At 66.1% G+C, this 27712-nt stretch overlaps 2 protein-coding genes across 20 annotated transcripts in view; one reads left to right on the top strand and one right to left on the bottom strand.

Moving 5' to 3' along the window:
* The window catches only part of TSC2 (TSC complex subunit 2), a 35502-nt gene extending 16178 nt beyond the window's left edge, over window positions 1-19324 (top strand). The window contains exons 17-42 of one of the 17 annotated variants that reach the window (XM_086691575.1): window positions 294-416; window positions 1362-1468; window positions 1662-1812; window positions 3013-3135; window positions 3637-3771; window positions 5092-5281; window positions 6149-6242; window positions 6635-6737; window positions 6928-7022; window positions 8189-8317; window positions 9679-9843; window positions 10036-10188; window positions 10329-10441; window positions 10899-11093; window positions 12300-12503; window positions 13114-13182; window positions 14488-14618; window positions 15019-15518; window positions 15760-15835; window positions 16069-16155; window positions 16878-17064; window positions 17358-17497; window positions 18551-18629; window positions 18699-18790; window positions 18879-18986; window positions 19098-19324. In XM_086691575.1, coding sequence (XP_086547701.1) covers window positions 294-416; window positions 1362-1468; window positions 1662-1812; window positions 3013-3135; window positions 3637-3771; window positions 5092-5281; window positions 6149-6242; window positions 6635-6737; window positions 6928-7022; window positions 8189-8317; window positions 9679-9843; window positions 10036-10188; window positions 10329-10441; window positions 10899-11093; window positions 12300-12503; window positions 13114-13182; window positions 14488-14618; window positions 15019-15518; window positions 15760-15835; window positions 16069-16155; window positions 16878-17064; window positions 17358-17497; window positions 18551-18629; window positions 18699-18790; window positions 18879-18986; window positions 19098-19262 — 3714 coding nt within the window. In that variant the 3' untranslated portion in view covers window positions 19263-19324. Of the gene's footprint in view, window positions 1-293; window positions 417-1361; window positions 1469-1661; window positions 1813-3012; window positions 3136-3636; window positions 3772-5091; window positions 5282-6148; window positions 6243-6634; window positions 6738-6927; window positions 7023-8188; window positions 8318-9678; window positions 9844-10035; window positions 10189-10328; window positions 10442-10898; window positions 11094-12299; window positions 12504-13113; window positions 13183-14487; window positions 14619-15018; window positions 15519-15759; window positions 15836-16042; window positions 16156-16877; window positions 17065-17357; window positions 17498-18550; window positions 18630-18698; window positions 18791-18878; window positions 18987-19097 lie in introns of those variants that run through there. The other 16 variants (XM_086691577.1, XM_086691564.1, XM_086691565.1 and 13 more) reach the window with 16 other exon arrangements.
* A 33-nt stretch (window positions 19325-19357) lies between these two features.
* Window positions 19358-27712, bottom strand: part of PKD1 (polycystin 1, transient receptor potential channel interacting) — a 44392-nt gene continuing 36037 nt past the window's right edge. The window contains exons 34-46 of one of the 3 annotated variants that reach the window (XM_086691563.1): window positions 27587-27680; window positions 24892-25010; window positions 24614-24816; window positions 24344-24538; window positions 23836-23975; window positions 23090-23202; window positions 22737-22884; window positions 22455-22580; window positions 22009-22183; window positions 21582-21872; window positions 21355-21489; window positions 20971-21276; window positions 19358-20875 (exon numbers count right to left, since the gene is read on the bottom strand). In XM_086691563.1, coding sequence (XP_086547689.1) covers window positions 20423-20875; window positions 20971-21276; window positions 21355-21489; window positions 21582-21872; window positions 22009-22183; window positions 22455-22580; window positions 22737-22884; window positions 23090-23202; window positions 23836-23975; window positions 24344-24538; window positions 24614-24816; window positions 24892-25010; window positions 27587-27680 — 2498 coding nt within the window. In that variant the 3' untranslated portion in view covers window positions 19358-20422. Of the gene's footprint in view, window positions 20876-20970; window positions 21277-21354; window positions 21490-21581; window positions 21873-22008; window positions 22184-22454; window positions 22581-22736; window positions 22885-23089; window positions 23203-23835; window positions 23976-24343; window positions 24539-24613; window positions 25011-27586; window positions 27681-27712 lie in introns of those variants that run through there. The other 2 variants (XM_086691562.1, XR_015245305.1) reach the window with 2 other exon arrangements.

Below are 27712 nucleotides of genomic sequence, written 5' to 3'. Positions count from 1 at the left end.
GGCCATTGGACAGATTTTCCTGATTTATTAGGAGAGTTCCCATCGAGGGCGTGAACGTGTCGTTGTTCCTGATTTTTTCCCCATTACTGAGAGTATGCACATGTGGAGTGTCCATGGGACGAAGTCCCTGGACTGGAATCAGTGGCCTGAAGGGTCTGTGCCTTCCAGGGCATGGCAGACCCCTCCCAGTTACTTGGGGAGGGCTTGTCCTGGTTCCTGGGCACGAGGGTGCTGGCCGCATGGCTGCGTTTGAGCCTGCTGCCTTCCGAGCGAGCGGCGTGCTCTCTCTGCAGACCAAGCTGTACGCCTTGCCTGCCAGCCACGCGGTGCGTGTGTACGAGACCCTCGTCAGCCACCTGCAGCTCCACTACAAGCACGGCTATACCCTGCCCATCGCCAGTAGCATCCGGCTGCAGGTAGGAGGGCCAGCCGGCTGTCGGTGGCCGTAGTGGAGTAAGCTGCGCCTCAGGGCTGCCCACGGTCCCTTCCTGGGGACCTGCTGGTGACATCAGGGACCTCACTCCGGGGAGGTGGCAGGTGGTCCCAGGAGGGGACTTTGGCGGACTGTTCCATCCTTAGCACCAGCTGTGGCTGCAGCCTCCCCAGTAGCTGCTGCCCCTCCCTTTGCCTGCGGTGCGTGTGCCTCTGCGTGTGCAAGTCTGAGCCCTCCCGTGGCCTCAGGTGTGGGCAGAGAAAGGGGACAGCACTGTCTTTCAGGGTGGCGCGCAGCCACAGCCTGGTCTCTGCTGGGGCTGTGGAGTCTCTGGGGGCGGGGTGCGGGTGGGACTGGGCGGGGCTGTAGGGCGCAGGGGCGGGGCTACGGGTTGGGCTAGGTGGAGGGGCGGGGCCAGGTGTGGAGGGTCGCTGCTGCTGAGAGAGCTGGCAGGACTGACTGCTCTGAGGGCACCGCTGAGCAGAGGCCTCTGGGACAGAAACGCTGGTCCCTTCCAGAGCATCCACGTGTCAGGCAGCCCCCTGTCATTTGGGCAGCCCAGTTAAGTGACCTGTTGTTCATTGGAGGAAGTGACAGCACCCGAGCAGGGTTCTGGTTTTTTGGCACCCCGGGCTGCGTGGTGCTGCCCAGCCGGCGTGTGAGATGCCCTTTCCCTCTGTCGCTGGGGCGGGCCCCGCTATGCCTGGCATGAGGCCACGGTGTTGTCCCTGCCGTGGGGAGGGCGCACCTCCGCGGGCTCTGAGGGAGAAGGCAGGGACGCCTGCGTCTCGGCCCCGGTGCCTCTTTGTGCACAGTGGAGTCGGGGCGCGTTGACTGTTAGCGGGAACGGCCCTTTCTGAGATGCCTGGGTGCGAGTGGACGGCCCGGCGTTGTCCCTGCCTTGTTGGACCTTGCTTTTTCTCTGCAGGCCTTTGACTTCCTGCTGCTGCTGAGGGCGGACTCCCTGCACCGCCTCGGCCTGCCCAGCAAGGACGGGGCTGTGAGGTTCAGCCCCTACTGCGTCTGCGACTCCACGTGCGTGTCAGCCCTGCTTCTCCAGTTCCGGGCCGTGGCGTCCACCGCCGTCTGCCCTGGGGTGGCCCTGGGTCTGTGCGAGTGTCCAGAGCCGTCCTGACGACAGTGTGGGGCGGGGCCGGGGGCCAGCACCTCTCCTGACCCCGTGGAGTGGGGGCTTCGGCCTCAGGGCTCCTGCCACTTGTCTCCACAGGGAGCCAGAGAGAGGCTCTGAGAAGAAGGCCGGCGGCCCCCTGTCGCCTCCCACCGGGCCGTCCGGCCCAGCACCTGCCGGTCCCGCTGTGCGGCTTGGCTCCCTGCCCTATTCCCTGCTCTTCCGGGTCCTGCTGCAGTGCTTGAAGCAGGTGGGGTGGCTGGTTCCTCAGCTGAGCCAGGGCACACCGAGCGGTGGTTGGTGCCGCCCACGGGGCATGGTGCCTGTCTCTGTAGCGGCGACCTTGGTAGGTTCACCCCAAGGTCACAGCGGGGAGCATCCGCCGTGCGCAGCCATCACCCGGGGCTGGGCACGGAACCGAGGAGACCTTCCTGCCTCTGGGCGACGGTTGTGGTATGATGTGGGGGCGGGTAGGCAGATAGCCGGGATCGCGGGACTGGTGTGCCTCAGAAGGAGACTCGGGTGCACTGAGCCCCGGTTGGGGGCACTTGGAGGGGCAGGTGGGAGGTTCCAGTGGCAGGAGTAAGCCGAGCCTGCAGGCAGGGTAGGTGCAGTTCTGGCAGCAGGAGGCAAAGCTGGGGCCGTGACACGGAAGGGGAGGGGCAGAGGCCTATTCCCATACAGGGCCCGGGGAGAGGTGACGTGGCTAGCAATGTGGCACGGTGGGGCTGGGAAGCCTGCGGGGGCTTCGGTGAGCCCTTGAAGGCCACGGGCAGGGAAGCGGCTTCCCTGGGGGCACTGGGCGTTGGCACTAATGGCTGCCGTCGGACACTTCCTGTGAGAGTCTCGAGGCCTCTGAGTCACAGGTGGGATCTGGGGAGCGGCTCTCTGGTTTGGTGGCCACTGAGCTTACGGGTGGCGGCCTCTGGAAGTTGCGGGGGGGCTACGACCATGTTTTCCCGTTGCCGTGTGCCCAGGTGGATTTGGGTCCTAGAGTGTGTGTGTGGGCTTGTAGATTGTTCAGGAACGCTTGCCGCCTTCTCTTTGAGCTAGTACACGAGCTTTTTCCTTGCTGCATGTTCACTGTGCTCCGGGTGGGCGTCAGTCAGCATGCCGTGGGCGCCGTGCCCTGGACGGGCAGCCTGTGGGTCACTGTGGGTACACGGGGAGGGGGTCAGGTGTGGGGAGTCCCGGGGCCGGCTCAGAGGGGAGAGGCGGTAGGGGCCGTGCACCGGGCCTCCCGCTCAGCCTGGCCTCGGGAGGGCGGCCGCCGTCATGCCGGGGTGAACTTTCTCGGAGGGGCACGTGCTTCTCGGGCTGCGGGCACAGAGGGCGTCCAGAGGTCACGCAGCTCAGACTGCCCAGCTCAGACTGCGCTTCGGGCCCTGAGACAACGTCTTCTGTCTGCAGGGCCCAGACGGTCCCCGCTGAACGGCCCTTTTTCCTGCAGGAGACGGACTGGAAGGTGCTGAAGCTTGTTCTCGGCAAGCTGCCCGAGTCCCTGCGCTTCAAGGTCCTCATCTTCACGTCCCCGTGCAGCGTCGACCAGCTGTCTTCCGCCCTCTGCTCCATGGTAACGTCACCACCCACATCGGGGCTGCAGCCGGTGCCTTCCTCCCAAGGACCGTGAGGCCCCGGGAGGTCAACCGTGGAAGCCCGAGAGGGCGGTCTCCCCCAGAGACAGACCCCTGTGTGCAGCGCACATCGCGTGTGGGGCCCTGTCCTTTCCCAACTCAGGGGCCAGAAAATCGGAGGCCTCACTGAAGGGCTCATGAGCCAGATGTGGTATTTTGAGTCCTTCCGCCGTCTTCCTCACCCCTCACCGGGGCTCCTGTGACACGCTCATGCCCTCTCCGACTGTCCGTAGCAACCAGCGTGGGCGCCCCCTGCTGCACACTTCTGGGAAAAGGCAGACCCTTGGCCAGAAAAGGAAGTGGGAGAGCCCCCACCCCCTGGGCTCACGAGCCCTCCTCGCACCGGACCTGCGTTCTCACGGGCTCCCCCGCACCCTCGGCCCCCTAGCGGTCTGCCTGGCTCTCCGCCCGGGCCTCACATGGGGGGCCTTGGTCTTTAGCTTTCAGGTCCCAGAACTCTGGAGCGGCTCCGAGGCACCCCGGAAGGTTTCTCCAGGACCGACCTGCACCTGGCTGTGGTTCCTGTGCTGACGGCGTTAATCTCTTACCATAACTATTTGGACAAAGCCAGACAGGTACCGGGTGGGGGAGGGACAGGTGAGCTCACGGTGCCGGCATTGGAAAGCCTGGGTCCCGGGATGTTTGCTCTAGCCGCACGGGCCGGACGTTTTTCTCATGATCCGGGTGGCTGCTCGGCCGGGAGCTGGCCTTGCTTCCCCCGTGGCCGCCGGACCCCTGCTGGCACGGCGCTCCTGCGTTCTCTTCCGGGTGGTGTGGGCTTAATGCGGTGTCGACTGTCGACCCCACGTGCAGCAGCATTTTTTCTCTCTGCGGAGCCCCGCCTGCTTGTCCCGCCCTGGCTTCAGGACAAGCGCTGAGCCACTTGGCAGAGCTGGACCTGTTTTGAGAGGCCAGGCAACAGGGTCCGGGACGCCTGACTTCTGTCTGCCTCCACGTCTGTCGTCAGGTGCAGAAGCACACGGCAGTGCTCCTTCCCTTTGGTCCCCACTGCTGGGCACAAGGCCCGTGCTGCCATCACACTGGCTATCTCGGTTAAAGTCCCGATGCTTCGCGGTCACTCTGCCTTCGTTGACGAGGGAACTGAAGTCTTAGGTCGGGTGGTCCGCTCACGGTGACACCTGGCAAGGAGTGGGGCCTCGACTAGCCTCGGGCCGCTCTGAGCCCGCCTTCCTGGTCGTGGCAAGGTCGGGAGCTCATGCTCCCCGTCCCCTCCCTCCCTCCCTCCCTGACTGCACCGTCTCCTATGTGGCTCGGCCTGGTTCGTCCTGGCTGTGCCCCGTTGGGCAGCAGGCCATGCCGGGGTGAAGGTTTCCCGAGAACCCTTGAGGCCCAGGGTGTTCCTGGCGGATGGGGCTGGCTTCAGGAAATCGAAATCCTCCACGGGGCCCCGAGCTACCGGGTGGTTTGGCCTGAGGCTGTGGCTTGAGCGGGAGCTGCCTCCTGCTGGGTACTGGCTGCCCGGAGCTGTGTGGGCCTCTGCCCGTCTTGCTGCGTCGGGCGGAACCTCCCCCGTAATAAGGTTCCGTGACCGGGGGGCTAACGGGCCCAGCGTGTCCCAGCTCCGGGGTTGGCTGAGGAGCCGGGGCAGGGGAGCGTCGCCTGCCGGCGTTGGCCGGTCGGAGGTGCCAGGGAAGGCCTGACCAGAGCTGCCCTGCTGTCCCTTCGCCTCGGGTGGGTCCACCTCCTGGCCCTGTGCTGCTTATGTGCTTAAGGACCTGGGATGAGGCGCTTCACCTTCCTAAGCCTTGGTCTCCCCCTCTGTAGGACATTCTGGAGTGGGGTGAGGGGAGAGAAGCCTGTGTGTGGGCAGGGGCAGGGGTGCGGAGGGCCGGCCTGTGGCGGGCTGGGTCTGAAGCCCCCGTGCTGCCCCGCAGCGGGAGATGGTGTACTGCCTGGAGCAAGGCCTGATCTACCGCTGTGCCAGCCAGTGCGTGGTGGCCCTGGCCGTGTGCAGCGTCGAAATGCCCGACATCATCATCAAGGCGCTGCCTGTCTTGGTCGTGAAGCTCACACACATTTCGGCCACAGCCAGCATGGCCATTCCACTCCTCGAATTCCTGTCAAGTAAGCATCCGCCTGCATGCTTGTCGTTGTGTGTGTGTGGGGGGGGGGGGGGCGGTGGACTCTTGGGTTTGGGGCTGCAATGTACCCAGAATAACCTGTGTTGACTTCTCTGAGCTCATTTTTCTATCTCTCTCGGGACATAGGTTAGTGCGCGGTCTCCATGGAGCACCTGGGCTGTGCCATGCTCTGTTGCCTCAGGGCCTTTGCACTTCCTACCCCCGAGCCTTAACTGCTTTCCTTCCTGGCCTTCGAGTGTCTGGCTCCATTCTCATCCTCTTAGTTTAAATGGCATTGAAGCCTCTGTGTTGCCCGACATGGGTCCCTGCACTTGGCCGGGCTCTCGGCATCCTCTTTATTCTCCTCAGGGCACACACCCTGCGTGTGAGCTCTGCCGAGGGGCTTTGCTGATTCGCCTCTCAGACTGTGACTTCCAGGAGCTCGGGCTGCCTCACTCACCCATTCGTTCCCAGTACTCTAGCGCTTGTCTGGCCCTCAGCAGGGTGGGGGACGGGAGCAGAGCAGGCCACCAGCACTTCTGTAAAGGGCCACACGTTGGCCTTTGCTGTGCATTCTTTTGGTTCGTAGCTTTTAAAAACATAAAAGCCATTTTTAGTTCACAGGTCATGCAGACGCAGGCCGCTGGCTGGCTTTGGCCCGGGGACCGTGGGTTTCTGGCCCTTGGAATAGAAAGCTGAGGGTCGAGGGAAGGTCACGCTCAAGGAGGCTGCAAGCTTCGCTCCTTTGCAGCCCTCTTCAGTCAGGGTGGCCACGCTGCCGGCTTTTGGAAGTAGCACAGGACCCTGGGGACACCGGGTGTGGGCCTGCCTTGGCCCAGGCCCCCTCACCGGCCGTGTCCCTGTCCCGCAGCTCTGGCCAGGCTGCCTCACCTCTACAGGAACTTTGCCGCTGAGCAGTACGCGAGTGTGTTTGCCATCTCCCTGCCGTACACCAACCCCTCCAAGTAAGTGCCGGTCACGTCCCTCCCTGTGACCTGGGCCAGCCCGCGGCCCCTTGGAGCAGACGGCGTCCTGGTCTTTTTTTAGAAAAAAGTATTTTAAGAGACAGTACGTGCCAGGGAGCAGGGGAGGGGCAGAGAGAGAGGAAGAGAATCCCAAGCAGGCTCCACGCTGCCAGTGTAGACCGATGCGGGGCTCGAACTCGCGAACTGCGAGACGACGACCTGAACTGAAATCAAGAGTCGGACACTTAACCGACTGAGCCACCCAGGTGCCCCTGCGTGCTGGTCTCAGTCCTAGGACGGGCCTGTGGCCTCTGGGCCCCCCTTCTGTGCTCGGCTTGGCACATCAGCCTCGGGGGCCTGGACCGGGCCAAACCGCTTGTCTTCCTCCTCAGGTTTAATCAGTACATCGTGTGCCTGGCCCATCACGTCATAGCCATGTGGTTCATTAGATGCCGTCTGCCTTTTCGGAAGGATTTTGTTCCTTATATCACTAAGGTAGGCCGGAGGAGCTCAAACTCCTTGCAGGGTGGGACCTGCTTTGCTCCTGGCTGCAGTGGGGTGACGGTCAGGGGAGAGGGAGGTGGGCGTCGTCGGGTGCTGTGCTCACCGTGTCCCAGGCCTGCAGAGGGAGGGGACATGGGGGTCAGTCCCCCCGGCCTGCAGCTCAGCTCTGTTCCACTGCCAGGGCCTACGCTCCAATGTCCTCCTGTCTTTTGACGACACCCCGGAGAAGGACAGCTTCAGAGCGCGGAGCACCAGTCTCAACGAGAGGCCCAAGAGGTGCGGGCCTGTGGAGGGCGCGCCCAGTGTCTGTGGAGGGCACGGGCCAGGGTGGGTCGGCGAGCGTGGCCTGTGTGACCGGCACGGTGGGGTCTGGGCTGACCTGTTGCCGCTGGGCTGTCTAGCGGAAAGGGAACGTGGCCGAGGGGATGCCCCGTGCGGGCCGTGCTGGGCCCCAGGGGTCCCGGCATCAGGTAGGGCAGGGCCTGCGATGCTGCTAACGCCCGCATCTAGCTGCAGCGGCCGGCGCCGTGGCCTGCAGCCAGTCCCGGCCACGGAGCACCGAGGGCGGACTTGCCGACGGGATCAGGGTGCCAGCCGTAGGGCGTCTGGGTGGCCCGGCTCCACCCAGTGAGCCGAGGGCTGCGACAGGGCAGCTGTGGCTCCCGGGAAGCCGAGTACCTGGGCCCGGGTGAGGAGGAGCTCCAGGGCCCTGTAGTCAGCCCGGCCTCGGGCCGCGGTCCCCCTTCCTCCTGAGCTTGCTGTCCAGCCTGCTGCCGGTCAGGGGACACGCTCCCCTGTCCCGTCACAGCCGCTTTTGCCAAAGCCGAGAGCCGTGCTAGGCTTTGTCTCTGCACCTCACCGGAACGGCGACTCCTCTTTCTGCCCCCGCCTTCTGCCCCAGCTTTTCAGTTCTCCCCTGGGGGGGGGTGGGGGGGGGGGAGTACGGCATTTTCCAGAATGACCAGGTCATCGTGACTTAAAGTTAAAAGCTGGCTTCTTAAGCCCGGGTCGCTGGGGGCCCGGGACCTCGAACTAAGAACTGGCCTCTTTGAGGGGTGACCTTTGGGGCCTCAGCGCTCCCTGCTCCTCGAGCTGGGTGGTGCCGGCCGCAGGGCTGAGGTGGGGGGGACGCCTGGTCAGCGCAGCCTGGAATCTGCCGTGCGGAGCACTCCATACACGTTTAATTTGCACTAATGTTCTTTGTTTTGGTACCGTGACTTTTTCTCAGTTATGTTTACAAGATGTATTTTCATGCGTTTTTGTTTTCTGTTTCTTCCCCCTGCTAACTGGCCTCTGGCATGGTTTTTTGTTCATCTCACCCGCGGGCTGTCCATCCTGACCCCGTGGCCTGTGACCTTTCCTTCTCATCCCTCCAATGGCTTGCTCTCCCCTCCCGGGAGCTGGGCTCTCTGGGGCTTGGGCCTTCCTTCCTCACCTGGTAGTTTGAGGATAGCCAGACCCCCCAAACAAGGCTTGAATAACTCCCCACCCGTGAGAGAATTCCAGGAGAGCTCTGCAGCCGACGCCTTCCGGTGCCGCAGCATCAGTGTGTCTGAACATGTGGTCCGCAGGTAGTGGGCTTCTTCGGGTGGGGGGCTCAGACCCTGCAGCTTGGCCCGTGCGGCGGCACTGCAGGCGGGAGCGCCCGGGTGGCGGTGCATGGGGCGCTTGCATGACCTCGTCGCCTGGCCGGAGCTGGAGGAGCAGGAGACAGAGGCCCGTCCTGCCCAGCCCAGCCCTCGGTCCCGGGGAGCCTGGTGGTGAGGGGTGGGAAGGTTGCATTCTGTCCCCGAGCCTCGTCCCAGCACGGGCTGGCTGCAGGCCTCCTCGGAGGCTGGCCTGGGAGCCCAAAGCAGGGAGGGCGGTAGCTCTGAGGAAGCCAGGCACCCGGTGGCAGCTGCCCACAGGCCTGTCCCTGGAGGCGAGGGGGCCTCTGCGTATGAAAGCAGCGCCCACGGGGGACAGGAGGGAGCATGCTCCTGGGATTGGCTTTCGTATCCTCTCAGGTGGACTTTGTTCTTGAGCTTTCTCTTAGTAAAGGTCCGCTTTCTGGGGCGGCTGAAAGGGCGCGGGGGCTTTGAGTGGGGCAGCGGGGGTGGGGGCCGGGCTGGTGAGGTCAGAACCCTTGAGGGGCGTGGCCTCGCTCACTTCTCCCTGCTGTGTCTGAGTGCGGGTGTGGGCCGCTGGGGGTCGCTGCTCCCGCCAGGCGCCGGCCCGGCCGTGCTAGGCTGCGCTGAGCTGCGGGATGGGGGTGGTCTCCTCCCCAGGAAGCCCCTTCGGGCCCAGGAGACCCACTTCCTAGGAGCCTGGCTTGGGCTCCAGCCTCAGGCTGGCCTCTGCTGAGTGTGGTTTGGGGGGGGCTGGGGGGGGGGCAGCGAGGCTCTCCGCTCTTTTCTAGCACAGTCTCTATCACAAGCAGAACGTGGCAAAGGGGCTTTGAAAAATTGGCATCAGAATTAAGCCCACATAAGCCCCTTCTGGTCACGGGGTGCGTGTGGAGCTGGGGCGGCCTGAGTTCAGGGTGAAGAGCTGCACACGAAGCCCAGACCCTCCCCGTCATCGGGAGGTGGCCCCGTGGGCAGAATGCAATCTTTGTGTGTGTGTGTGTGTGTGTGTGTGTGTGTGTGTGTGTGTGTGTGTGTGTGGTCTTCGTGTCTCTGCATGACTAAAGGGCTCTGCCACAAAGCCGTCCCCTAACTCCTGCGCTTCGGTGAGGGGATGTCGGTCTCTCGTGTCTCCCGTGAGGCCTTGCCCTCCTCTCTCTGGGAGGATGTGTCAGCGCGGTCTGCCGAGCCGTGGCTCCACTGGCCGTGCGCCCTGGTGGGGCGTTTGTGGGCGCGGCCCCCCCAGCAAATGCATGCCTCCAGCTCTGGCCCCTGGGGGGAGAGGAGGGGCTGGTCGGCACCTGACCTCGCTGGGCCCCTCCCTTCAGCAGGATCCAGACGTCCCTCACGAGTGCCAGCTTGGGGTCTGCGGATGAGAACTCAATGGCCCAGGCTGACGACAACTTGAAAAATCTCCACCTGGAGCTCACGGAGACTTGTCTGGACATGATGGCCAGATACGTGTTCTCCAACTTCACGGCGGTCCCCAAGAGGTACAGGCTGGGAGGGAGGCACAGCACCGCGCTCTCTTCTTCTGTGACTGTAATGGGTCAAAGTGGCGGTGGCGGGTGAGTCGTGCAGGGCTCCTTCCTGCAGGCGGCCCTCAGTCGGAGGCGCCTTTCGAACCACGATGCCTGTCCAGAGCCCACTGGGCAAGGTGTTGGCCGATGCCCCTCTGCTTTCAGGTCCCCCGTAGGGGAGTTCCTCTTGGCTGGCGGCAGGACCAAGACCTGGCTGGTTGGAAACAAGCTCGTCACCGTGACGACGAGCGTGGGGACCGGAACCCGGTCACTGCTGGGCTTGGACTCAGGAGAGCTGCAGGGCAGCCCAGAGCTGAGGTGACCGCACCTTCCAGCCCCTACCTACCGGGCCGTGACCCTGGCGGTCCCGAGCCCGGGCCGGGGTGGCTCGGTTGCGCGCCAGCCTGGGGCCTGCGAGACATCTCGGTCACGCTCGGCACGGACCCTTCCGTCCTCAGCTCTGACCCCGGTGCGCACGTGAGGCAGACAGAGGAGGCGCCTGCCAAGTTGGAGTCCCAGGCTGGGCAGCAGGTGTGCCGTGGGGCCCGGGACCGCGTCCGCTCCATGTCTGGTGAGCCTGTGCCCCTCCCTGCCTCCTCGGGGCCTCTGTGGGTGCACGCGCTCGCGAACGCTGCCGGGATGTTGTTTCCGCGAGCCCTCGTCACAGGGGGTGTGGCGGGCGGTGTGCCTTTTGCACAACTCTGGCCCGCGGGCCCTTGTCGCCGAGGGTCCGTTTCTCATGGCTTGTGTTTCCCGTGGACCCTCGGCGGTCCTTGTCCTCGGCTCAGCTCACCCCTGTAGCTTTCTTTTGCTGTCCAACGGTGGGGGCAGGTGGGGCAGGTGCTGGGGCCCCTTCCTACTGCCCTGGGCCCACCGAGGTCGACACCCAGAGAGGGCTGAGCTGCCTCTGGTTGCTGTCCTGGGGCTCCGTGGCCAGCAGGGCCCTGGGTGGAACAGCCAGTTCTGAGCCGGCGGCTCTGCGTCGGGCAGGTGGGGGTCACCAGCCCTCTTGTCCTCCCCTTCCTCAGGGGGCCACGGCCTTCGTGTTGGTGCCTTGGACGCTCCAGCCACCCACTGCCCAGGCTCACAGACCACACCAGCCAGCACGTCCGAGAGGGCCTCGGCTGCCGCCCAGCTCCCGGCGCAGGAGAAGACGAGCCTGGCGGCCTACGTACCCCTGCTGACCCAGGGCTGGGCGGAGATCTTGGTCCGGAGGCCCACGGGTACTGACGGGTCTGCCCTTGGCACGCCTGGGCCTCGGTCGGCACACATAGTGGCCGCGGGACCATTAGCCACGAGGGTCTTAGGTACACAGGAGGGGCAGGCAGGCTGGGCCGAGGGAGCTTCTGCTCCGTGACGCCCACATGGTGAGCGGTGAGGGGGATCCACAGGGCTGAGTGGGGAGGGCCTGCGCTAGTCCGCTTGGGCCTCCCTGACAGAGTGCCCCGGAGCGGGCGGCTTCAGCAACAGAAAGGTATTTCCTCCTGCTCCCGGGGGCTGTAAGTCCCAGGTGAGGGTGCCAACCGGGCTGGGTCCTCTTGAGGCCTCTCTTCCCGGGGTGCACACGCATGTGTCTTCCCTCGTGTTCTTGCGTGGTCATCCCTCTGTGCGGGTGTGTGTCCCCTGGTAAGGACTCTGTGGATTAGGGACCACCCGGGAGATTCGGTTTTCCCTTACCGCGGTGCTCTCCGAGGTGCTGGAGGTGAGGACTTCCACACAGGAATTTTGCGGCACACGATTCAGCCTGTAACGGGTATTTGAGGTTAAAGGAAGCCAAGGCCCGGGGCCTGGGGTCCGCTTAGGGCGCAGCGTGGCGAGTGGTGACTGGGGAGGACAAGGCGCCCGGTCCTGGGGAGCCTCCTGGGCAGTAAGGCTGTGGGCCCTGGGTCCTCTTGGGGAGCCGGCACGGGGGAGGCCAGAGACTGGATGAGAAGGCCCAGGAAGGGCCGGAGGAGGTGGGTCAGGGTTGAGGGAGATGCTCTCAATGTGAGGACGCTCGGTGTGGAGGGCCGCGTCAAAGCGTTGGCCTGTGGGCCTTGTGGGGAGAGGGAGCCCACAAGCTCCCGGCTCTGCCCCATCCAAGCTTTTCGGTGATGTCTGTTCTTTGCGGTGCCTCTGCCGGGCCTGACGTGGGTGTGAGAGCTGACCTGGGGCGGAGAGTGGTATGAACTGAGGCCCTCCTGTGCGTCCGTGAGGCGGGCGACCGCCGGACGGGAGCTACTCCTGACCTGGGGGTCTGGCGGTGTGGGGGTGGAGCGTCGGGGCCAGCCAGGGGCCTGCCTTCGCCAGAGCCTTCCCCCACTTCCCCATCGCTCCCTGGTTGAGCACAGGGAGCTCTGCCCACCCCCGGGCATGTGCCCTTGGGGGTGGGGATGGCCGGTGGCGGTGTCGGGCCCGCGGCCTGAGGGGTGCTGCCCGCCCCTCCGCAGGGAACACCAGCTGGCTGATGAGCCTGGAGAACCCCCTCAGCCCCTTCTCCTCGGACATCAACAACATGCCCCTGCAGGAGCTGTCCAACGCCCTCATGGCCGCTGAGCGCTTCAAGGAGCGTCGTGACACGGCCCTGTACAAGTCACTTTCGGTGCCGGCGGCCGGCTCCGCCAAGCCCCCTCCGCCCCCACGTTCTAACACAGGTGGGTACCCGTCCCGCCCGACCTGGCCGTGCTGTCTGGAGGCGGCGTCGCTCCCCTGCGCCGCGGGTCGCGCCCACAGTGGGGGTCCCGGAGCTTTCCTCGCCGCCGCCACGGCCTGACGTGGGAGCAGGGCCCATTGCCACCAAAGGGACCCTTTCCCGAGGCGCGCGGTAGCCGTGCGGGGGCGGGCACGGCAGAGCCCCCGCAAAGCCTTTGCCCTGTGCTCTCCGCGGAGCGCCCGTGGCCGGGGCTCCAGGCGGTAGCCGCGCTTCTGCTTGGGTGTGGGTGTGGATGCGCCGAGCACACGGTCTGCGCCTGCCTGCGCTCGTGCCCGTGCCCAGCCTGCTGCTGCGGAGCTTCCGGGCCACCGTCTGGCCTTCCCTGTGGCCGCGGATGGCGCCTAGCGGCCCGGGACCTGTGTCGGCGAGGAGGAGGGCCGCGCTCCCCTTCCAGACGTCGGCTCCGGCAGCTCGGGGAGCCGGGCGCCGCTGGCCCCTCCGCTCTCTCTCTCCAGGCCCGGGCTCTGTGTGGGACTAGTGGTGCCTTTCCTCTGCTCGACCGTGCATAGTCTCCCCTTCTGCTGACTGGCCGCTCGCGGTTTCCCTTGCAGTGGCCTCTTTCTCCTCCCTGTACCAGACCAGTTGCCAAGGAGAGCTGCACAGGAGCATTTCCTGGGCAGGTACTCGTGTGTCTCTTTAAGGGAAGCGGTGTTTGCTCCAGAGCGCCGCTCCACCTCGTAGATGCTGTTCTCATCGCCCCTCATCCGCTCATCCCTCCGTGGTCCTGCCAGAGCCGCTCCGTGCCCTCTGGGAGAAGGGCCCCGACTCGCATGAGGACGTCTGTGCAGAATGCCTGCGCTTTGCTGGTGGACCCCCTCTGCTGCATGCCCTTCGTGGCTGAGCTCTGTCCCCACGTTGGGCAGGCCCTTACAGCCACATCTTCAGGCCTCAGGAGGTGACCTTGGGCAGCTAAGCCACAGATGCTGGCAGGGGGCAGTTCTTGGGGGCGAGCCTGGCCCTGGGGCTCAGCCCCACTGACTTTTCCCGGGCTTCTGGTGGTCCGATTGGCTTTGCGAACCCACAAATTGGGCTGTGTCTGCCTCTCGTCGTGGGCTGGCCAGAGGCCCTACAGACCAGCCTTTGGCCCGTTGTTCCCGGGCCCTGGCAGGGGCGGGCTCTGACCTGCATGGCCCTTGGGCACACCTGGGTGCCCGCATGTGGACAGGAGCCAGTTAGGAAAGGGCAGCGTGCAGACGGGCTCCGGCAGGCGGCTGACAGGCCGTGCGCGTGTGGGGCTGCGTGTGTGGCGGCCGCGGGCTGCGCTAACCCCCGGTTGCTTCCCCCTCCCCCGCTCCTGCCCTCACATCGGCACAGGAAATGCTGCTTCAGGGCACCGTACCCTCCTTAGCATTCCTCAGCTCGGGGTTGGCTTGGGCTCCGATAGTGCGCCTCGGCTTTCCAGGACGGGCTTCCGAGTCTGTGTGTGCGCACGGGTGTTTCTCCATCAGGCTTCTCCTCAGGTCCCATCACAGAGGGACTCTGGCCTCTCGTCCCGCTTCCTGGGGGCCGGTGTGGGCGCGCCACTCCTTCTGAGCTGGGACCCCGTCTTAGGCGGGGGCTCCTCCCTCATGGGCTCTTGGGCTCGGGTCCCGCCCCCGGCCGTTTCCCTCGCTGGAGCAGCGGCGGCGGGTGCTGTGGATCCTGGGCTGGGGATTCCAGGAGCCGGATGCCCCCCACGTCCCTACGTCCGGGAGCCTGTCTTGGAGACCCCCGTGTCAGGGGTCACATCCAGGCCCCTGAGGGCACCCTTCTCCAACTGACTTGATGGGGTGTGGGCAGCTTAGAGCCACAGGCAAGGAAGGCCTTAGGTGAGGCTCTGTTGGGGGGCCGCTGTGCTCTCTTGCCGGGGAGAGGCTGGTACCTCAGGCCACGTGAGCTCCTGGGGGCCGGGCCAGCACCTAGTAGCCTCATCTGTGTCCTCCCAGACTCCGCGGTGGTTCTGGAGGAGGGAAGTCCCAGCGAGACTGATTTACCAGGCGAGCCCACTGAGCTGGAGGACTTTGAGGCCACCCTGGGCCCAGAGAGGCGCTGTCGGCGCCCTGAAGCCTACAGTAGAGTGAGTACTAGGCGGGGGAGGGCGCTGTGGGAAGAGGGGCGGGGCCTCCGCTCCAGGCTTTGTGGCTCCGGCTGGCTTGCTGTGAACTCACACGAGGTTTTTCTTCCTCTTTTGTTATCTAAGAACTGGCTAGCTGTCCTTCCAAGTCCCTTCTGCGTGGACGGCCCGGTGGTCCCCGCCAGGGCTAGTGGCTGATTGTCGGCATCCTGTGGCCCTGCTGCTCAGCACGGGCAGGCGTCGTCCTAGGGGAGGGGGCGGGGCCGTGGCCATCCGCTTGCTGCCGAGTGGCTCCTCTGGCCCTGGCTGGGGGGCAGGTGGGGCTTCATCGCCCCCGAGAAGGCCCCTGGGAGGGTTCACTGGTGTCTTCCAACGAAGGCTCTCTGGACTCCTTCCTTTCCAGTCGTCTTCCAGCTCCAGCCAAGAGGAGAAGTCTTTCGCCGCAGAGGAGGTGGCTGCCGGAGGGCTCCCCATCGGGCGGGCCGTGTCTGCCGAGGGAGCCCGGCCCTCTGCGGGGCTCTCCTTCCAGCCCGCCCAGCCCCTCAGCAAGTCTAGCTCCTCGCCGGAGCTGCAGACCCTGCAGGATACACTTGGGGACCCTGGGGACAAGGCCGACGTTGGCCGGCTAAGCCCCGAGGCCAAGGCCCGCTCACAGTCCGGGACTCTGGATGGGGCAGGTGCCACCTGGTCAACCCCAGGTGAAGAGAGTCAGGGCCGGGGCCCTGCAAGGCCCGAGGGTCCCTTGCCTTCTGGCTGTCCCCGTTCCCCCGGTGGCCTGCGTCCCAGAGGCTACACCATTTCGGATTCAGCCCCGTCACGCAGAGGCAAGAGGGTAGAGCGGGACGCCTTCAAGAGCAGAGCTGGGGCCTCCAATACTGAGAAGGTGCCGGGCATCAACCCCAGGTGAGCCTTGCCCTTTCGGGCTGGAGCTGCCGGACAGTCCCCATGGGGACACGGTGCCTGAGTGGCCCCCGGCCGAACAGACTGGGCTACGGGTCGTGTAGTCTGTGCCCCGTGGCCGGTGGGAGCCAGACAAGAGGGCAGTTCCTTCGGCGATGGGGCGGAGGTCCGCTTCTTTGTGCCTGGGTCGGTGGTGCCAGCAGTGACCAGGCCCAGCCCGGCCCTCCCATCTCTGCCCCTGCAGCTTCGTGTTCCTGCAGCTCTACCACTCTCCTTTCTTTGGCGACGAGTCCAACAAGCCGATCCTTCTGCCTAACGAGGTATGTGTGCTTTCTCTCCGGTGCGGGGTCCCCCCGGAGCCTGGGTGGGGGACACCGTGGGGTGCCCACAGCCCAGGCTTGCAGAGACAAAGTCTCAGCTCCCTGTGGCAGCCTGTGGTGACCCCTCCCCCAACCTGCCCCCGGGCGAGGAGAGCCCTCCCCGGACAGGCACCTGACGGGCTGGTGGTGGCACGACCTCCGCCCGAGGCTCAGGCGGGGCTCTGTGGCTACAGTCCTTCGAGCGGTCGGTGCAGCTCCTCGACCAGATCCCATCCTACGACACGCACAAGATCGCGGTCCTGTACGTGGGAGAAGGCCAGGTAAGGGTGCTGGGGGCCCGAGCCCAGCTGGATGGCCTCCCTGGCTGGGGCTGGGTTCAGGGCCCGGCCCCTCGTCCACCACCGAGCTCCGTCACTGCGTGAGCTGCCAGAGCATCAAGTGCTCGTGGGGCCCTGTGCAGGCTGCTGTTCCAGTGCCTGGGATGCGGCGGGAGTGACAGCGGAGCTTGTGAGCACACGGTGCCCAGAGGGATGTTGGGGGCTGCAGAGATGGTGGTGGGTGCATGGACGCCACAGGTGTGGGCGGGGCACTGCTCACATCCGCGACCCGGGCACGGGGTGGCTGGCGCAGTGCCCACGGCGCGCACAGGGGGCCGGAGGCAGGATGGGGAAGTAGAGGGGAGGCGTGGACGGCCTCAGGGCTGCGTGTTGTTCCCAGGGAGGTGGGAGGGCCACGAATGGTTCTGAGCCGAGGGTTGGAGGTAACTCGGCCCCAGCCTCCGGAGCATCCTTCTGGCTGCCGCACGAAGAGCCGGTGGAAGCGGGGCGCCCCTCGTCCCCATGAGATGAGCAGGCCTGCAGCGCGGGGCTGGGATGCCGCGGAATGCCAGCCTCTGGGTGTGTTTTTGGTCCGCCTGAGCAAATTGGCCGGCGGACCCGTGCTCTGTGCGAGAGACGGGGTCCAGATGGCGCCCCCGGGTGCGCGCCGGGGCCCCGAGGAGCCGGGCAGGGGCGGGTGCCGCCGAGCTCCTCTCTCCCCACAGAGCAGCAGCGAGCTCGCCATCCTGTCCAACGAGCACGGCTCGTACCGGTACACAGAGTTCCTGACGGGCCTGGGCAAGCTCATCGAGCTCAAGGACTGCCAGCCGGATAAGGTGTACCTGGGCGGTCTGGACGTGTGCGGGGAGGACGGCCAGTTCACCTACTGCTGGCACGATGACATCATGCAGGGTATGCGCCTTCCGCCGGCCCGCACTCAGGGCTGAGGGTGGCCGAGGGTGGCCGAGGGCCTGACGTCCCCTGACGGGGGCGGGGGGGGGGGGTTGGGCGTAGCAGTGGGGCCGGCGCCTCTGCCTCCGGAAGCTATGCCCTCGGGGTGAGGAGGCAAGGCTGCTGGCCAGGCACTGGAGGGGGCGGGTCCCGCAGGCCCGAGAGCCTCTGGAGGAACCAAGAGGCGCCCCACGCTGGTGCTCTGCCTGGAGCCATGCCAGGCCCCACTCAACTTGGCCCCGTGCGCCTTGCAGCTGTCTTCCATATCGCCACCCTGATGCCCACCAAGGACGTGGACAAGCACCGCTGTGACAAGAAGCGCCATCTGGGCAACGACTTTGTGTCCATTGTCTATAATGACTCCGGCGAGGACTTCAAACTGGGCACCATTAAAGTGAGTGGGGGCCCTGGAGGCGGGCGCAGGTGGGCACCCCTGGCTCGAGTCTACACCTCTGGGCAAGTGTTCTCTCTGGTCCGTGTTGAGTGCAGACAGCAGGCACTGTCGGGGTCAGTACGGCAATAAAAGGACCTCCGGTGCCTCCCGCTGCCACTTGGAGTAGGCACGTTCCCCCTCCCCCCCCCCCCCCCAAGCCAGTGTTCTCTGTAATGACAACGATGGGGACAGTGGCCCTCACGGGAGCCAATGAGCCTAGTGGGGGGCTGGGCACAGAGCAGGGATTTGTGTGTCCCTGGGTCTCGGAGTCCCCCTCTCTGACACCTCCCTCGTGTCATCACACAGCACTGGGGTGTGCCCCGTGGCCTCGCCTTCCCTAGATGATGATGCTAGGGCCCAAGGCCCCGGTGGGGAGGCTGTGGGGGGGGGGGGGGGAGGCTGTGGCGGTGGGGGGAGGCGGGCTCCACCCAGGAGACTTGGGGTGTGAGGCATGTGGAAGGCAGGGTCGGGGGGCAGGTCCGAAGCTCACAAGTGTTCAGATTCTAAACCCAACAGCAAGCCTCAGAGGGGGTCGCTGAACGCGAACACGCGGCCGCTGGTGAGAGTCCAGTCGCGGGCCACGGTGCCCGAGGGGTGGCACGGAGCTGGGGTGGGTGCGTGTGGTGCACACCCAGAGACGCACAGGGAAGCGGTCCGCCCGTGCAGGCGTCCGGGCTGCTCTCGGGACGACGGGGAGGCAGCTGGCAGCCGGGTGGCAGCAGGAGTCACGGGTAGCACAGGCAGGCGAGGTGGGGGTCATGCGCCTGTTCAGGGTCGTGACTGGACCTGAACTCGGGGGCATTCAGTTGGTGGGATCTGGATGTGGAGTCGGGCTTTAGGAGGGAAGGCGGCCCGGGGGAGGAGATGAGGGACGGCCCTGCCCCCGGGCTCGGTCGGAAGCGTGTCTACGGGGCTAGTGACCGAAAGGGCAGGTTTGTGGAGTTAGCAAGCGCCTCTCGGAGCCGAGCGAGAAAGGGGCAAGGCCCGGGGTGACCTCTGCCCTTGTCTGCACAGGGCCAGTTCAACTTCGTCCACGTGATCATCACCCCCCTGGACTACGAGTGCAACCTGGTGTCGCTGCAGTGCAGGAAGGGTGAGCCCTGGGGCCGGGCAGGGAGCCCCTCGCGGCCCTGAGCCCCTCACGAGCTCTGTGTCTCCTCAGACATGGAGGGCCTCGTGGACACCAGCGTGGCCAAGATCGTGTCTGATCGCAACCTGCCCTTCGTGGCCCGTCAGATGGCTCTGCACGCCAACGTGAGCAGAGGGGTCGGCCCGGGTGGGGTGGGACGGGCCCAGGGGTGCCGGCCGCAAGGGCCTCAGCGCTCCCCGTCTCCCACCCCAGATGGCCTCCCAGGTGCACCATAGCCGCTCCAACCCCACGGATATCTACCCGTCCAAGTGGATCGCCAGGCTCCGTCACATCAAGCGGCTGCGCCACCGGGTAGGGCAGGTGGGCCTCAGGTGCCTTGGGGCGAGGGGGGCGTGCGCTGGCATCCAGCTCACGGAGGGCGAGTGCCCCCCCTGCCCCCGCCTCTTCCTGAAGGCTCCCCGTCCCCTGCAGATCCGTGAGGAAGCCCACTACTCCAACCCCAGCCTGCCGCTGACGCAGACGCACCCTCCGGGCCACGCCAAGGCCCCGGCCCCGGCCGAGCCCATGCCCACGTACGAGACGGGCCAGCGGAAGCGCCTCATCTCCTCTGTGGATGACTTCACCGAGTTCGTGTGAGCCGGGTCCCGTGCCCCGCTGTTATATGCGCAAATGAAATAAAGCAGTGGTGCAGCCCCGGCCTCCCCATCGTGTCACTCAGAGCCAGACGCGGATGCAGTCAGCCAGCTGGTTTATTTGACTTTGTCGGGTGGGGATGGGATCAAGGCTGTAGCTATGGCCACACCCACGGAGGTGGTACAGGGCCTGTCCGGCTGCGGTCGGGGGCCACCCTGCCACCACCCACGTGTTCTCCGGTACACAGACCCTCACCTGCCCCAGCCCCGGGAGCCAGCCCCGGGGCAGGGCTCCTTCCACCCTGGAGTCCTGGCGCCGCCCGCGTCCTCCTCCCCCCCCCCCCCCCCCCCCAAGACCTGACACCCGCAGGTCTGGGCTCTGCCCTCTTGCTGTCACAGCCCAGGCAGAGAGCAAGGCCACGGGGGTGGGGAGGGGGGGGGGTGGTGACCGGAAGGGCCGAGGCGATGGCTGGGCCCTTCCAACAAGCCTCCCATCCCAGCCCCAGGCCCAACTTGGATCCAACTCTGGTTAGGTGTCTGGGGAGGGAGGCCAGCTCTGCAGCCCCAGCACCCCTCCCCCCAGGAGACGGGGGGCATGGAGCCACTGCAGCCACCAGGTCCCTCGGCCCTAATGAAAAAGAGCGACGTACAAAAATACATTTTTAACCCCGTATAAATTACTGACGACAGAGACACTGCGGCTGAAGGTGCGTGCACTCAGCAGGGGCAAGGGAGAGGTAATAACTTAGGGGGAGACGACGGGAGGTGCAGGTTCCCCTCCCCGAAGCCTGGATCCTTAGCAAAGGGGAGATGTCTGCCCAGGAGGTGGGGCCGGGCACAGCCCGCTGTACCTGAGGACTCCGGTAATAAATTAGCATCTCAGAGGCTGGGCACTCAGCCCAATACTGCTGTGTCCTCCCACGGGGAGCCGGGGAGGGGACCCTGGGTCCTGGCTGCCCACATGGCGTCTTTAAAGTGCTGAGACCCACAGAGAGAGAGACGACTGCTCCCTGGGGGCCTTCGTGCAGCTCTTCTGCCTGGCCCGAGACCGTAAGGGTGGCAGAAATTAATACTGAGCGGTGTCTGCTCTGGCTCCCTCTGCAGAGCAGACTGAAGCCAGAGGCCCACCCCAGGGAAGGGGTCTGAGCCCAGGACCCCCCGGGACTAAGTGCTGCCGGGGTGGACCTTGTTCTTAGCCCGCAGGGAAACCCTGCAGGGGCCCGGGGCCAGACCCACGCCACGACCGGCCCGGGCAAGACGGCCAGGCAGGGCTGGCCGCAGGTCTGAGGAGGGGCTGGGGGCACCCGTGCTCCTGCGGCCTTGCAGGCTCTGAAGCCTCTGCTCCAGCTGGTAGACATCCTCCGTGGCCTGGTTGAGTCGGTCGAACTGGGTCAGAAGGGCCTCGAACACGGCCTGGAGGCGAGAGGGCTCGGGCTCCCCGCGCGGCCCCAGCCGGCTCAGGCCCCCGCCGGGTGTGTCCAGCTGGCTGGAGGCCGTGGAGGGCCGGGAGGCGTCTGAGCCCCCGCTGGGGGGGGGTGCGTCCGGGGACGACTTGGAGCCCCTGGAGGAGCGCGAGGGCAGCGGTTCCATCCCTTCAAACCGGACTTTGTGACGGAACTGGGGGCGGCACAGGGGCTCCGTCAGTCCGGCTGCACCCCGGGCTCCCCTGGGCCCAGGGTGCGTCCCTCTCCCCCCCACTGGGCCGTACCCACCTCCTTAACCTTACTGAAGCCCATCCAGAGGCGCAGCCGGCGCAAGAACAGCTCCACCATCTCGTAGTCCTGCGGCTCCCAGGCCGGCCGGTAGAGCTCCCCACGCAGCGCGTGGTACCGCCACCGCAGGAGGACCGCCCCCAGCCTCAGGGCCCCCCACAGCCGCAGCGCCCAGAGCCCAGTGCACAGCAGCGGGGAGAGGCGCCAGGACTCCGCAGGGCACGGGGCAGGGCCCCCAGACCCGGGACACGGCACCAAGACGGCCCTCAGGGCGCTCCCAAACGAGTCCACGCAGGAAGCGACCAGCTGCAAGGGGAAGGGGCGCGCGTGAGGGGCGCGTCCCGGGCCGAGCCCCCCTCCCCTGACGGCCTCACCGCCACCTACCAGAATGGCCAGCTGGGCATAAGCCACGGCGAGCACCACCAGGCCCAAGGCCGCGCCCACGAGCTCCGGCAGGGCCCTGTACAGCGTCTTGCCGAAAACCGACCACTGGCGCACGAAGCGCAGCTGCTGGGCGGCCTGGGGGCGAGCGGTGTCAGTCGACCGAACCGCCGCCGGTTCGACCCGGCCCGGCCCGGGCCCCAGCCGACCCCCGCCGGCCCAGCCCTCACCTTGACCAGCAGGAGAAAGAGCAGCGAGGCGGCCAGGCCGCGAGCCGCGGAGCTCAGCTGCGCCACCTGCTCGAAGCTGGTGAAGCGGCGCGGGCGGCGGCGCACGAAGCGGGTCCACTGGCGGTCGGCGACACCCAGCTGGGCCAGGCGCACGAGCGCCGCGGCCGCGGTCAGGGCCACCAGCAGCCACCGCGCCCAGGCTCCGGACTGTGCGGCGCGCGTCCGCCCTTCCCGGCGCCACACACGCGCCTCGGCCACGGAGAAGTACAGCGCGAACAGCAGCAGGCTCACCTGCGGGGGCGGGGCGAAGTGAGGGGGGAGGGGCGGGGCGAAGTGAGGGGGGAGGGGCGGGGCGAAGTGAGGGGGCGGGGGCGGGGCGGGACTTGCGCGGGGGCGGGGCGACGGGGCGGGCGCGGCCGGCACCTACCGAGGTGAGCAGCGGCAGCGAGAGGCCGGAACTCAGGCGTCGCAGCGCGAACGGGCGCACGCTGACTGCGGTCACGGCGTGCCCGGCCACCGGGAACTCGAGGCGCAGCGTGACGGCGGCATGTAGCCCCACGGCCGGGCTGTAGCGCGTGAGCTCCACGAACACCGCGCGGCTCCTACACGGCGAGAGGGGCGGGCAGGGTAAAAACACTGGGTGTCTTCCCAGAGAAAGGGGCTTGGGCGGCGGGTGACGCGGGGCCCGGGGAGGAGGTGGGGGCTGAGCGGTCAGTGAGGTGCGTGGGGAAAGATGGGGACACGGAAAAGCGGCGGGGTGGGGGAGTGGACCGCGGAGGGGCAGGGCCCCGGAGGAGGGCCGCGTGGGGACCCCCGTGTGCCCGCCGGAAGCGCCGCAGTGCGGAGAGGCGGGGACAGGCCGAGCGCGAGCACCTGTTGTCGATCCAGTTGTGCAGCTGCAGGAAGCCCAGCTGCGCGCGGCTCTCTTCCAGGCTCAGCCCCAGCTCCTGCACGTAGCCCCCGCTGTCGTACACGGCGCAGTAGCCCCAGGACCAGACCCTGCCGGCGAGGGGACGGCGTTAGAGCCAGGCCCCAGCCCTGGAAGAACCTGGGAGGCAAGGCTGGCTGGGGCTAGGGGGCGCCCGTGGAGAACAACCCCCCCCCTCCCCGCGTCCCGGATCCTCCCGGATCCCGGGGCCCTCCCTCTGTGCTCACCCCAGCAGGTCTGGCGCAGAGTAGGCCCACGTCTCGGAGCCGTTGTGGGCAGCACTGCCCCAGCCGATGCCATAGTCGCCTGTGCTGAAGGAGCCCGCGGCTGCCGCGCACATGGGCACACCCGGGCGAGCAGGGTCTGGGCAGAGTGCTGAAAGCAGAGGGGGAGTTCTTTGCCAGCTGGGCTCTACGGGATCCCACCAGACCCTCCCTGCAACCCAGAAGGCAGAGGTCACAGTGTCACAGACGGAGAAAGTAAGGGATGCACAGCTAGACAGCAGGAACCAGAATGCAGCCAGGGGTGTCTCTTTGGGAGAGAGCAAGGACGCAGTGCCAGGCCTCCCTCCACGGCTCACCTTCCTGCAGCCGCACCTGCCGCAGTCGCGGGGGCCCCAGCTCTGGGCTGGACTGGTTCCCATGGATGTAGGGGAGCAGGACGTGGGACATCCACGGCCAAAACTCCTCAGACCTGCTCACACAGACAGAGTCCCGTGTTCTACCCGGCAGTGCCCTGCACCCCTGGGGGCGGGGGTGGTCAGAGGCCCACAGAGCACTGCTCCTGCGGCCCCAGCCCAGCCAACAGCAGGCTGCCAGTGCCACGGGACGGGACGAGGTCAAGACCCAGAAGCCTCAAGCTCAGCATACTGACATTTGGAGCAGGAAGTGTTACGGGGCGGTTCTGGGTACTCTAAGATTATTTACTTATTTGTTTTGAGAGAGACACAGACAGCATGAGCGGGGTAGGGGTAGAGAACGAGGGAGACAGAATCCCAAGTAGGGTCCGCAATGTCAGGACGCAGTCTTGACGCGGGGCTTTCACCCCCGACACCGTGGGATCGTGACCTGCACCGAAACCAAGACTCTGACGCTCAACTGACCGGGCACCCCCAGGCGCCCCGGGACGTTTTGAACTGTGTCTCCAGTCCCGTGTTGCCAACACCACTTACTCCGGTCCTGACAACCCACGACAATCCAAGACGCTGCCCCACGTCCCCTGGGGACTGGGTTGCACCAAGGACAAGATCGAGATGGGATCTGGCGGGCACCAGTGCCTCCCCGGCCTGGCAGGTGGACACGCGCATGTGCACGGGGGTGCCTGTACCGGGTGATGGCCAGGAAGGCCTGGCTGCCGAGCTCCTGTTTGATGGCACTCTGCAGGCGGTAGGCATGGCTGTGGCAGGAAGCGTCCCCATGGTTGGCCAGCAGCGTCACCAGCAGGAAGAGCATGTATACCAGGAAGCTCTGGGGGCAGGGACGGCCCTGGGGTCAGCCAATCCCAGCGTGGCCCACCGTCACGGCACTGGCCAGCAAGGCGACCGTGGCCAAGGTGCCTGGTGCCAGTGGGGCGGCACAGACACCCGCCAGCATCCCGCCAGAGGGATGGACAGGTGGTCCCTCCAAAGGCAGAGAAGATGGCCCCTAGGGCCCGCAAGGCTGCTCATCGAGCCGGGCACGGGAAGAGGCACAGCAGGGCACAGGCACCGGGAGCTGGGGGCGAGGGGGGCGGGGGCGGGGGCGAGAGGGCCACAGGGCGCACGCGCGGGGTCTCCGAGGGAGAACCTGCAAGAAGGTGCGGTTTCGGCCAGACACGGGACAGGAGAGCGGCTCACCCTCAGCATCCCGTGCAGCTTCTTGACCTTTCGGGCCTCTTCCTTCGCCAGGAAGAGCGCAAAGCCGTGTGGGGGCCGCACACGGGGCACACGCTCACTCACAGGGGTCACAGCCGGGCTCTCCACCAGGGTGTCGTCCTCGTCGGGGTGCAGCCGCTTGGCCACCAGGGAGAAGTACAGGGCCTCCAGCAGGACCTGGGCCAAGGGAGGCATCAGAGGGGCCCACAGGTGCCAGGGGCTGGCAGCCCGGCCCCCCAACGTCCCACTCACCTTGAGCGGCTCCCAGCCGAAGAAGGAGGCCAAGAAGCTGGAGCTGCTCGAGAGGAGCCACATCACACCCACACCAGGGGAGAAGCCGGCACCCACCCAGCCGGAGACCCCCACAGCCACAGCCACCAAGAGCAGGCTGAGTCCGTGGGCCAGGGGAGCACACCAGGCTGGCAGCAGCCGCCTCCGCAGACCGTCCACCAGTCCTGGGGAGGAAGACAGGTGACGGGCAGCCCACGGGGAGGGGCCCGGAGGGGCGTCCTGGGGACACGAGAGCACACCTGTCCTGGCGGGCTTTGCTGACTGGGGCCGCTCCCAGGTCAGACCCGGGCTGGGCAGCCCCCTGTCCCCCAGCCTCTGCAGCATCAGCGTCTCCGTCCTCTCCGCAGGAGCGCTGGACCTGAGGCACAGAAAGGGGGGGGGGGGCGTAGCCCGCGCTCAGCTGTCGGCCGACAGCACGACGTCCCTGAGCCCCCATACCCCTGCACCCCGCCCCCGTGTCAGCCGAGAGAAGACATTGCCCCAAACCCGGGTAGATACAGCGCTGGGGCTCAGACCACCACCGGTGACTCTGGGAAGGGCCCCTGATGCCTGCCCTGCCCCTCAGGCCGAAAACCCACGTCAGCCTCCGCTGCCGTCTCCCCCTTGCTCGCTGCTCCTCCACCCACGGACAGAGTCCTCTCCCATCGTCACCCCAGCAGCGGTGGCTCGCAGCATGGCTGAAGCGGCCCCAAGGCTCCGGGTTCGCGTCGCGACCTTCCGGGGCGCACCCCGCACACCTCGCATCTTCGCCCCCAACCTCCCCACGCAGACCCACGTTTCACAAAGAGACCGCGCGCTGACGCAGCTTTGTGACCCAAGATGCAACTCTTGAACAAGGAAACACCTTTGTCTCAAAATTCCGACAGTATCTAGGGTTCCCGGGGCCGAGAGAAGTGTGTGTGGCCCACGGCGCTACACCGACCTGGCCGGCTGCACAGCTGCCCCACCAAGGAACGGGGGCTCCGGGGGCGGGGGGATGTGAAACAAGGGTGTGACAGGCACTTCCTGAGGGCCAAGTGCGCGCCTGGCGGGGGGGCCTGCACAGCTGTGCCCTGACTACACAGAACAGGCCCCCCTCCCCCGCTCCCAGCAGGTGCCTGCCATGAGCTGCGCTGAACGCGCCCGGGTTTGTGAGCCTTCGACAGAGTAAGAAGTATCGTTTATGCGGGTGGGAAGTCAGGACAGCAAGCAAACTTTTTCTGGAGATGGACTAGAGAACAGGTGCTCCATATCCTCATTAGGCAGGAGCAGCGGCATTCCTGTTCTTTCTAGGGCTTTCTCCGGACGCCCACGTTCATGTTTTACATGTGGATGTGGTGTCAGGGCAGGTGGCATAGCGGATATGGCCTAAAATACACGCGGCTTCACCAAACACCAAGCCGCAGGAGACCAAAGCCTGCCTGTCACGGGCCAGCACCCCGGGTCCCCGGCCGAGGCCGGCACCGTTCTGGCCCCGAGTGAAAGGAGCCAAGGCCACGCACGCTGCTGGGGGGGAGCGTGCAGGCAAGACACCCGGAGGCAGGGAGGACAGAGAGGAGGTCCCCATCACTACGCCCTCATGCATTGGCAGGCAGGAAGGCCCCAGCCAGGGAGCAGCCGCACCAAGAACGGCAGGAAGGAGACCTGGGGCTCTTGTCTTGGGGAGGATGCCTCTAGGCAGAAGGGGGGCAGAAGACAGCACAGATGAAGGCAGAAAAGGAGGGAAGCAGTCGACGGAGGCGGCAGGGCCAGCTCACGCAGCTGCTGGAGCGTCGTAAGGCGAGCCGCCTCCGAGGGACACTTCCCCCCTCCCGCCACTTCCGCGGGCAAGGACACAGTGGACTGACAGGGCTGGGTCGTAAAGGACTCTGTGGTTCCTGCTCTGCTTGGGCCACGCGCTCTGAGGTGTCGGCCGTCATGCCGTGAGGGCACTCAAGCCAGCCAGGGTGAGGGTCAGATGGGGACAACCACCAACCTGCCTGCCGTCTGGCTCCCTTGAAGCACAGAGTTTTGGGGTAACCGGTCACACGGCGACAGAGGGCCGGTGCCCTAGGAGAGCAGCGGCAGGGCCTGCTTCGGGGAGCAGGACTCCGCCGAGGGGGACGTTTGGACGCAGGCGCAAGAGCAAACAGGAGGGTCAGACTCGGGACCGGAAGGGCAGCGTGGCAGGTGTGCGTGAGGAAGGACGCCGAGAGAGGAGTCGGGAGTCAATGAAAACTTGTGGTGGCCGGAGCGCGCACCGGGCCGGTTCTGAGACCGGGACCGGGGGGGGGGGGGAGGGGGGGGCGGGGCGCAGCGTCTCTGGAGGGGGGCCTGGGCCCTGCGGGGCGGGCAGCTCCGCGCAGGCCAGTGAACGTCCGCGGGGCCCGTTCGCGCAGTCAGCCCAAGGCCTGAACCTGGACTTGAGGAAGGGCTGTGGGCTGGAGCTATCTGGGGCTGCCGTCCCAGGATCTCCCCATAGTATAGACCTTCTGAATCAATTTCCAATTTCTTCGTAACAGGCTATCATGCCATGGTTACCTGTGTTTGTAAAACGACTCGAGAGCCCCCCCCCCCCACCCCGCCCCGTTCCCTGTGCTCAGGACGGTTCATGTGTGTTATCTTTGGTGCTTGAAAACGACAAGAGTCAAAAGGAGCAGAAATGTGATTATTGGAGGAAAAAAGGAAATAAGAGATAGTTTTATACGAATCGTCCATCTCAGAAGTGGAGAGATTCTTAAAAACATAAAATTGAGACAATCTCAAAAGAAAACAAGCGGGATGTTTGGAAAACCTGGTCCTGAGCACCCCATCACCCCACACCTCCGCCACCTGTGGGGAATGCTTGCCACCCTGTGAGGTCCTTTCAATAGGTAAGGGGCCCAGCCCCGCACAAGGCCAGTCCCAGGTGGGGAGCGGGGCTTCTTGGCCTGGGATCCCCGCCGCCCCCCCAACCCCCGGGAGCCAGGGACTTACAGGCCAGCGAGCAGATCCGTTTCTACTTGCACGTCCCGGGCAGGGGCCAGGCTGCCGGCCCCTTCAGCCACGATCCGCCGGATGAGGTCCTCGTCTAGAGAGAAAACACGTCAGTGAGGGCATGGT

This window comes from Puma concolor, chromosome E3 (genome assembly GCF_028749965.1).
Source record: "Puma concolor isolate L17-30 chromosome E3, mPumCon1.1.hap2, whole genome shotgun sequence".
In the NCBI taxonomy this organism is placed as follows: domain Eukaryota; kingdom Metazoa; phylum Chordata; class Mammalia; order Carnivora; family Felidae; genus Puma; species Puma concolor.
This window is presented reverse-complemented; position numbering and strand designations above follow the sequence as displayed.